The sequence below is a fragment of the Oncorhynchus clarkii genome, chromosome 16, assembly GCF_045791955.1.
Source record: "Oncorhynchus clarkii lewisi isolate Uvic-CL-2024 chromosome 16, UVic_Ocla_1.0, whole genome shotgun sequence".
Classification (NCBI taxonomy): domain Eukaryota; kingdom Metazoa; phylum Chordata; class Actinopteri; order Salmoniformes; family Salmonidae; genus Oncorhynchus; species Oncorhynchus clarkii.
Window position 1 is genome coordinate 61,855,589 of NC_092162.1, and position 10,161 is coordinate 61,865,749.

The 10,161-nt window shown below is 42.5% G+C and overlaps 1 protein-coding gene across 1 annotated transcript; it reads left to right on the plus strand.

The window, feature by feature from the left end:
• The first annotated feature begins 375 nt into the window (after window positions 1-375).
• On the plus strand, window positions 376-8,320 carry LOC139368873 (ring finger protein 114). The gene is made up of 6 exons (XM_071108319.1): window positions 376-576; window positions 1,794-1,944; window positions 3,569-3,675; window positions 4,412-4,526; window positions 6,022-6,129; window positions 6,227-8,320. Exons 1-6 carry the CDS (start codon window positions 440-442, stop codon window positions 6,290-6,292), a joined length of 684 nt encoding a protein of 227 aa, XP_070964420.1. The 5' UTR covers window positions 376-439; the 3' UTR covers window positions 6,293-8,320.
• Window positions 8,321-10,161: the final 1,841 nt, after the last annotated feature.

The following is a 10,161-nucleotide window of genomic DNA, read 5'->3' on the forward strand; positions in this document are numbered from 1 at the left end:
AACAAGAGTTAATATTGGATAAATTCGGGTATGTCACTCCCTGTTTGGTTCCATTCGCTATGTTATAAGCTTCCGTTTGGTTCCTAGAGTAAACGGTAAACCAGTCGTCATTAATTAACACTGATACTAAGTCCTAAGCTCCGCCCATTTCTACAATGTATCTTCTTAAAATCAGATTTTAACCCTAACCTTCACTACACTGCTAACCCTAAACTAAAACCTAACTTTCAATTACGATCAAAAAGCTACATTTTGTTTTCAGGATTTTTTAAACCAATTTTGACTGTGTTTGCGTTATCTATTGGAAACCCGCTTTCATCTGTTGTAAAACGTTTTGCAACAGATCAAATGTTTCGCTACGGAATTCGACTAATGAATACACCCAGTTGTATTGAACGCAACAATAGGTCCCCCAAATTGACAGCCTGAGAGAGAAGAAATGGCGATGCTAGGATCCTTTAGCTCTGCACAGCAGAAGAAAAATGTTTCTGGAGGCGACAGGGACGTGACAGAGTTCCTCTGTCCGGTTTGTCTGGAGATTTTTGATAGCCCTGTCACAACACACTGTGGACATACGTGAGTATCTTTACACAAATATGTATTTTTGTCTATTAACAAAGCTGGCTAGACATCGTTCAAGTTAACGAGCAGTCTAACGTTAGCTATTTGGCAGAACTAGCCAGCCCACCAACAATATCTGTTGTGAGCTGGCTAGCTAAACGATTGAACATGTATGTACACCCATAAGCTAACTACTTCTGACAGGAATTAATAATTAGCTAGCCATTAATGTTTATTTTGGCATTCAATGTTATGTTTGTAAGATATTTGTAAGTTCATAAATCTGCTTTACGTTCAGTTTTGTTTACGTCAAGAAATGGGGTTCAAGAATCGTGGGTTTTGTAGTTGAATAATGTGTGAAATTCATTAATGTAGATCTTTTAAAGAACTACAAAACCCAAAGTCCTCATGACAGGACTATTCCTCGGTGACGGAAGTGCGTTTAGTAATAAAACATTCGCACCGTCATTGAATTAAATAAAGTAAAGTATGAAACTGTCGGTGATGAGCAGAGGTCTAACGTTAATCATCTGCATCATTGTTTATTTGTGATGCCAGACGTATAACATTGTTTTGTTTTCCTTCTGTATTGAACAATTCGTTGGTATTACATTACCTATAAATAGATGTTTGCTTTCATTTTAGCGGACTAAACTCCAATCAATGGTGAAGGAAGTTTCTGATTAACTAAACCAATGTCCAACTCCCACTAAATCGATTTGCTCAAGGTCAATACTTCAAAAACATTTTACGAAACGCCCAGCTTGTCTGTTTGACCTCTTTAGTTGCGTGCCATTCTTTGCCTGCTGAAATCCATACTTTTTCAATTAACGTTAATCTAATACTGCCATTGACTGTTTGCTAATTTCTGTTGCTCAAAGACGGCAACTCGGCGCATGTGGCCATTGAATCTCAACGAAACAGTCGGTGGTGGTATTTGATTAACGTTTATTTAAATAAAAAGTATGGATTTCAGCAAAGAAAAGCACACTACAGAGGACAAATATGGCTATAAGGCGGACGTTTCACAATATTAAATTATTGTAATTATTGGCCTTGGCAAATTGGTGTAGCCGGAACTAGATTCCACCAAGCCTGGTCTCGACTCCACGCCATTGAAATTCATCAGAAACGTCCTTCACCGTGGAGTTCAGTCCGCTACTTGCATTTTAGCCAATTAATGATTTTCTACACTTCCACTCTCCTTTCCATTTTCTCCCTCCACCCTCCAGGTTTTGTCAAAGTTGTCTGCAGGCGTGCCTGCGGCCCCAAAAGCCAGTGTGTGCCGTGTGCAGGGCAGCACTGGGTCACTGGGCCAAAGCCACTGACCTAGATGCCCTCATACACACCTCTGTGGCGGCCTGCAAGGGCTGCGGAGCACAGGTGTGTCTGTGTGTGTATAGCATGCTGTCATTTTGTTAAACAATGTGAATAGTCAAGGGAATTAGGACGAGGGAGTGAATTTTATATACAGTGTATTCAGACCACTTGACTTTTTCCACATTGTTACATTACAGCCCCTCATCTACACACAATACCCAACAATGACAATTGTTGCAAATGTATTAAAGGAACTGAAATGTCACATTTACATAAGTATTCAGACTCGTTACTTTGTAGTACCTTTAGCAGCGAATACAGCCTTGAGTCTTCTTGGGTATGACGCTACAAGCTTGGCACACCTGTATTTGGGGAGTTTCTCCCATTCTTCTATGCAGATCTTCTCAAGCTCTGTCAGGTTGGATGGGAAGCGTCGCTGCACAGCTATTTTCAGGTCTCTCGAGAGATAGCTGGCCGCTCATGGACATTCAGAGATTTGATCCAAAGCCACTCCTGCGTCGTCTTGGCTGTATGCTTAGGGTTGTTGTCCTGTTGGAAGGTGAACCTTCACCCCAGTCTGAGGTCCTGAGTGCTCTGGAGTAAGGTTTCATTAAGGATCTCTCTGTATTTAAATCCGTTCATCTTTTCCTCAAATCCCGACTAGTCTCCCAGTCCCTGCAGCTGAAAAACATCCCCACAGTATGATGCTGCCACCACCATGCTTCACCGAAGGGATGGTGCTAGGTTTCTTCCAGATGTGACGATTGGCATTCAGGCCCAAAGAGTTGAATCTTGGTTTCATCAGACCAGAGAATCTTGTTTCTCATAGTCAGAGTCCTTTAGATACCTCTTGGCAAACTCCAAGTGGGCTGTCGTGCCTTTTACTTCTCTGGGCACTACCATAAAGGCCTGATTGGTGGAGTGCTGCTAAGATGGTTGTCCTTCTGGAAGGTTCTCCCATTTCCACAGAGGAACTGTCAGTGACCATCGGGTTCTTGGTCACCTCCCTGACCAAGGCCCTGCTCCCCCGATTGCTCAGTTTGGCGGGCGGCCAGCTCTAGGAAGAGTGTTGGTGGTTCCAAACTTCTTCCATTTAAGAATGAAGGAGGCCACTGTGTTCTTGGGGACCTTCAATGCTTCAGAATTTTTTTGTTACCCTTCATCAGATCTGTGCCTCGACACAATCCTGTCCAGGAGTTCTACGGACAATTCCTTCATCCTCATGACTCGGGTTTTGCTCTGACTTGCACGGTCAACTGTGGGACATTTTATATAGACAGGTGTGTTCCTTTCCAAATCATGTCCAAATCAATTGAATTTAACACAGGTGGACTCTAATCAAGGATGCACCTGAGCTCAATTTCGAGTCTCATAGCAAAGGGTCTGAATACTTATGTAAATTAGGTATTTCTGTTTTCATTTTTAATGAATGTGCGAACATTTTTTAACCTGCTTTTGCTTTGTCATTATGGGGGGGTTCTGTGTGTGTGTATTGATGAGGATTTTTTTTCTATTTAATCCATTTTAGGATAAGGCTGTAACGTAACAAAATGTGGAAAAAAAGGAATGTCTGAATAATTTCTGAATGCCCTGTATTTGTATATGTGCACAAAAGTCTATGTCTATGTTTCTGAACATACTGCGCTACCATTAGCACTGAGGCCTGGTTCCTCCTTGTCTCTCTCAGGTTGGCCTGTCCCAAATGAGAGGCCACACGGCAGCCTGCTCCAAGTACCAGGAGTACATTGAGGAGGGGGTCAGGACCACTGCCCAGACCCAGCCTAACATTATCGGGTGAGCCGGGGAGGGTGTAGCCTGAGTGGTGGCACAGCAACTTTGAAATGCTGTTCAATCATCCACTAATGGACTTAGAAAGATAATATTATACAAAGCTATTCATATATGTATTGATGATTAACCCATCTTTATAGGTTCTCAACTTTTGTATTGGCTCTAAATATCCACTTTAAAAAAAAAATACTATTGCATAAACACTAAGTTTCATAGTGAAGGGCACAGACCCATAGACGTGCTGGTTGTTTAGCAACAACACAGATGGGGTTGGCTTAGATTGTTTAAATATAGTTTACATGTCTTCAATGTTTATTGAAAACATAAATACATTTGAACTATGAGCACTTGTAGTCTCTCAAATACGTTGTTAGTTGGTTATCTAGTCATTTTCTTAGTTTTTTGTTGCCATAGTAGCATAGACATGTCAGTCACATTTCAAAACAAGACACAGTATGAAGAACAAGAGAACTAGCTGAAACGAGCTACCTCTGTTGCTAGCAATCTGGCCCTCCATAATCACAACACACCGCCTTCTGCCCCATTGAAGCGTTCACATTTTTTTCCAGATTTGTCAGCTAGCTCGTCTATAGAGACCATGGTCATGTATAATACAAACAAAGGAAGCACTGCTTTAGCATATCCAACATGTCCTCATTCCCCTTCCCCTCTCTCTCCAGCTCTGTGCCCAACCCCTTCACCTTCTGCCCCTACTGTAACTGTCCCCCTCTGTCTCCAGCCCTTTGCCGAATCGCTTCACCTTCTCTTGCCCGTACTGTAACTGCCAGAACCTTGACCAGGACGGCCTGGTGGAGCACTGCACTTCCCAGCATGCCCGGGACACGCGCCACGTGGTAAGGGGTCCTCACTGAAATGTGACCCACCTGATAATTGGCTCCCCTCCAGCATTTTTTTGTTCATTGCGTGAGGACAAAGATGGTGTGTTACTGTTAATGCATGCAGTCTGTGACAGCCTGCTTCAGCCACGGGTGTAACATGAGATGTTGCATAGAAAGAGTGAGAATGGAGGGAGAGCTTGACAGAAAGCCAAGAGAGGAAAACAAGATGACAGAAAGATGGGGGGGGATGGAATAGGGATGGCTTGTAAAACCAGGTGCTTTGGGATGTGTGCGTATGGTGTGAGTCTTTTGGAGCCGTTCCACTGTGCTCCTCAATCATTCTGCAGAGCAGGTCCTAAATCATCACACACCGCTATCTGCCAGGAGCCTGTATGACTTACTACCTTACCAGAGTCCCTTCCTAGCCGCTGACGGTCACACACACTTTAGTGTTATAGCGGGAGAAAAGGAAATAATACCTGCCAAGGTGTATAGTCATAGCTTGAGCCTTTCTAGAAGCAGGGTGTGGTGGAGGATGGCGGGGCATGAGAACGTCTAGGTGTGTCACAGTGTTTACGTTAGCCGGTAATTGACGGCTTTTGGCTGATAATTTTTTTTTGAGACTTGCAATTGTCTCAACTGGTACCAGGCCACGCCAGTCAGTCTGTGAAAGACTCCGCTGTGTGCACACGGGAGAAGTGTTGAAAAAATGCTATATAGATTTTCCATATCAGTGCCCTTCACCATTAATTATATTTTGCTAGATTAATCTACCTAAAATATAATTGACAGAAATGCCATACTACTCCACCAACAAGGAGTATTTAGGTGAATGATGCAGCTTACTTCCCATCTTTTCATCTGCTATAGTAGCTAAAAAAATCATAAAAACAGTGAAAAATGTTGAATACTAAAGTGAGACTGAGATCTTGTTGCTATTTGGGGTGACCGTGTCTGATCGCTGTGACCGTGTCTGATCGCTGTGACCGTGTCTGATCGCTGTGACCGTGGCTGATCGCTGTGACCGTGGCTGATCGCTGTGACCGTGTCTGATCGCTGTGACCGTGGCTGATCGCTGTGTTGTTTCATCCATGGCAATGCTGCTCTCCTTTCTTATTTTGCTCAATATTTCCAGTACTCGCTGAAGTTCAGTCAAACGGTTCATTTAGACCAGACGTTTATTTGAGACGGGTGTTAATTTGTTGAAATGTGTGTCGCTGTTAAAAGGGACTAGCGGCTCTGAGACTCCACTCAATAATCATTGCAGTCACTTTCATGTGGTGTAAATCGGCAGTGGGCACTCCTAAAGAAACATTAGCCTACGTGAGACTGCATTCAATTGGGTGTCTATTAGATAAGGCCTGTAAAAATCTGGACGTACATTTGACGGAAAGGCTGGCGTGTGAGTGTGCATGTCTATTCCTGCTTTAACACAATGTGTTTTTAATGTTACTTGTGAGGGTGAGCTAAAGACTCGTGTCCAGATGAGCAATGTTTTATTCTGTTGCAGGTGTGTCCTATCTGTGCCTCTATGCCTTGGGGAGACCCTAACTACAGGAGCGCTGACTTCTTCCAGCACCTCAAGATTAGACACACCTTCTCTTATGACACCTTTGTCGTAAGTGGATCTTAAGACGCAGTGGCCACAATTCTGTTATTCTACACATCTGTTTTTATTATTTAATTATTCCCCCTCTCTCCTCCTTTCTCTCCAGGACTACTCCACAGACGAACACACTATGATCCAGGAGGCTCTACAACGCTCCCTCATGGAGAACTGAGGTGGTGTATGTCTGGAGGATGGAGGAAAAGGGGATTTGGGTGGGGGGGGGGGGGACTGCACTGCACTGCACCCTCCTTGAGCTGGGCTAGTGGTGTAACCATAGGCAAAATAATATTAAGGGTGGGTGCAACTTCCTGCCTGCATAACCAGGAAGCTTTGAGCCCTACTGAACAACTCCTTTTACCACTTTAATATTAGACAATTCTCATTCAAACATAAATAAACCAATACAAGTTGAACACAGTTAATGTGCTTTCTGGTGTAGGAGTGGTAGAGTGATGTCCCTGTATCTCTCCAGGGAAGCGTGTTGTAAGATCATTCATAATCCACTGAGTCATTATGATGTTGATCTGTTCATTGGTGACATTGTCATTTAGGCCTAATGTACCTGACTCCCAAAGTTATGTTAGGTTGCTACTGTTGATTCTGCAATAAGAGGCTTTGACCACTAGGTGGCTACCCTTTGCCAACAAAATGCAATGAGACTTTGTTCTTCAATGTGAGAAAGCATTGTAAGGTGTAAACTGCCAGTAACTCTTATTCCAGGAGGAATGTGTTTATATAATGTGTACTCTAAATACTTTTTCTGATGAGAATAGATGTCTAAGTCTCAAACCTTTTCCCTGTGGTGTACACTTGTTCACACAAGAAACTTAAGTAGTGTTTTTGTCTTTTTACTGTATCGTTTTTGATTTTCTCCCAAGTAGAGACATGGGTCAGTGTGTTGCCTCGGAGCCTAGACTACTGAATATGGGGATAGAGGCTGCATTCTGAGAGTAGGACTTCTATGCATGTGACATAAGAGCCATCCATATTCCTTGAATGTGGCATTCCTCTGTGTAACCTCTCAAGGTTTTCGAGGCGCATGCTAGACCCTCTTGCTGGTAGATGGCTTTCATTTAAGACATCTGTAAGTTATTTAGTATTGATTGGTTAAGATATTAAGTATGAACCTCATACAATCAGGCAGTATCTGTCGTTTTATATAGTTTATCATTGGACAATTGGATTTGATGCACTGCTATGGGCACCCAGTAGGCTGTAGTTCCCCATGTTTGGCCAAAGGAGGGCAGTAGAGCTCCATCACTCTCCATCTAATATTAGAGGCACTTCCATTTACAGCATCATCTCTAGACTTGCTATTAGGCTTTCGTTCCGGTCCAGCACTAGCCTACACACACACACACACACACACCTGTTTCGAAAAATCAACTACTCATAGTCTTCAATATGAACCACGATAAGATGGATCAAGTACTGGGCTGCATCAAAAGCCTGCTTACCTTGACTCCTGGGTGACACCCTTGCTCTGCCATGGCTGGGTGTCTTTCAATAGCAGTGAAATAAGAAAACATATTTAGGGTACGAACTTATTCAATAAGAAACATTTTTTCTATTTCAAAACATGTTCTACTATCTGTTCCTCCTGAACATGGCCCTAATGTTGATGGTGAACATTTGGATGAGAAATTCAGATGCATCAGTAAAGAATGTTTTTATTTGTGAAAGCGTATCCTAATGATTTGTTCTGGCTTTGTAGAGCTACTGTATCTTTCTCTTTTACAGAGCTTTCACATTATGCCAGTTACTGCCACAAGTTCATAAAACATCGACTTGAAGTTTTAATACATTGATCAGTAATGTGTGGTCAAGGAAATGATGGAACTTTAAAGGGTGAGGCCTGGAATGTGTATGAGGGGAGGAAATAACATTGAAATTGAGTGATTTACATTTTTGACTGATTTTCATAAGTGGAGGTTGAAAATAATAATAAAATGCATAATTTTCCTTAGGATCAATCAATCAATAGCTAGGTTAATGAAGGCTTTTGTTTAGAATTTGAGAAATGCTCCTTGTGTAATTTTTCTTAAGCAAGCCTTGCGTTTAAAATCTACGAACTTGTGGTAACTATAGGATAAGTCACGCTCAGCTGAAGTAGCACTGGTTCGGAGGCTGAATCTGGTTTTGCATAATTGTACTTTTTTTTAATGTTTTTTTTCTCCAATAAAAATCTTTGTGTGATAAATGTGTTCATGTCTTGTTTTTTTCTCTCCAAATACTCTATTTAAGATTCTCTTCTATATCCCTCTACCCCTTTTCATTTTTTAAATTTTTTATTTCTCTCTTGTCTGAAGGTGCTAAATCCTGATAAATTAAAGCTATTTAATTATTTAAACATTGAACCTTGAAATCAGCTTATGTGATTTATACCGGAGTGAGCTATGTGGGGGCAAAAACAACACTCCGTGCTCTGATGGATGACCAAATGTGTGTGTGAGCGAGAGAAAGAAGAGTTGGTAATGTGCAAGGTACATCAATCTTAAGCCAACCATGATTATGCCTGACTGTCTACTTGGGCAAGGTAGGAGAAGAGACTAAGTAAAATGTTAACTTATAACTCATCTACAAAGGGAATAGGGATGATGATCACATCTGGATGGTATAAGAGAAAAGCTAGGATTTCTTAGAATCTAGGCTGATGTATGTGAAGATGAACACTGAATAGATTGTATCACGTACACTTATGGATTCATGTCCTGCAAATGTATAAATATATGATGAAAATAGGTTCTTTAAGAGTCACAATGTTCCATTGTGGATCCAAATAAAACAGTCAGAATGATGAAAGAGCCTTGTAGCACGGTGTGTATTGACTATGTCCATAGGGAGAGAATAACCCTCTGCTATCTGCTCTTTCCTTTGTGTCGTTCTCTGCATCTTGTTTCTCATTAGTTAAGTGATATCAACCATCTCCCACTTAGCTCTGTGGAATACCTCAGCAGCCAAACTTCTTCATCTCTGCCCCCCTTTCTCCTCCCCTCTTCTTTTATTTCCTTTCTCTCGTTTTATCCCTTTTTCTCCCCGATCAGGTTTTTAGCTCCTGGCAGAGCGGAGAGGAGAAGTTGACTGTGTGAGAACTAACGAGATTCACCAGCAGTGCTTCTGGGCAGGAAGGAAGTAAAGCTGAAAACATGGTAGGGAGACTCTTTCTTGTCTGTTTGGTGGCGGCGGTGGAAAGGGAGAGGAGGGCCAAGGTGGGGAATAGGAAGAAAGAGGGAAAAGGGAAGAGAAGTGAACATATTGAATAAAAATTTCATAAAGTTGAGCTCGTGATTTCTTTGATGCGAGCATTAGATAGTGTGTGGCAGACTCGGGGCTGTGTAGAGGCAGCAATTAACGCTACACGGCCCCGCGGGCACACTGCGAGAGGGGAAGAGAGAGAGGGGAGGAGAAAGAGAGGGCGTCGATTTGTTTCAGATGTGTGTCACAGCATCGGCATGTGATGCTACCCCAGACACACTTCCACCCACTTTTCTTTTGTTTTACCTCTTTTTCTCTTTTGTTCTCTCGTTCTTGGGTTCCCTCAAATGATCTCAACCTGTGAACGAAGACTTGAACAGCACAGTGTTCACCTGAGGTGTCTCATCTCTGTCTGTGGCACTACTGTGTAGTGTGTAGGCCGCATCAAGAGGGTGGTTTGGCAAGCAGGACCAGTGTCAAAGATGGTTTCATCGTGCTCAGGTTCACTGGACCTTTATGTCATCAAATGGGTTGACCTGTGTGTTTATAGAGCTAGGCTGAAGGAGTAGCAGCATCACCACCCTGGACTCATCTTTATGTCATCAAATGGGTTGACCTGTGTGTTTATAGAGCTAGGCTGAAGGAGTAGCAGCATCACCACCCTGGACTCATCTTTATGTCATCAAATGGGTTGACCTGTGTGTTTATAGAGCTAGGCTGAAGGAGTAGCAGCATCACCACCCTGGACTCATCTTTATGTCTAGTACTTTGTGTGTACTTGTGAAGCCGTTATGTACATGAGCATACAACGGCTTCTGTCAAGTGGCCTGGATCTTTATGGCAAAG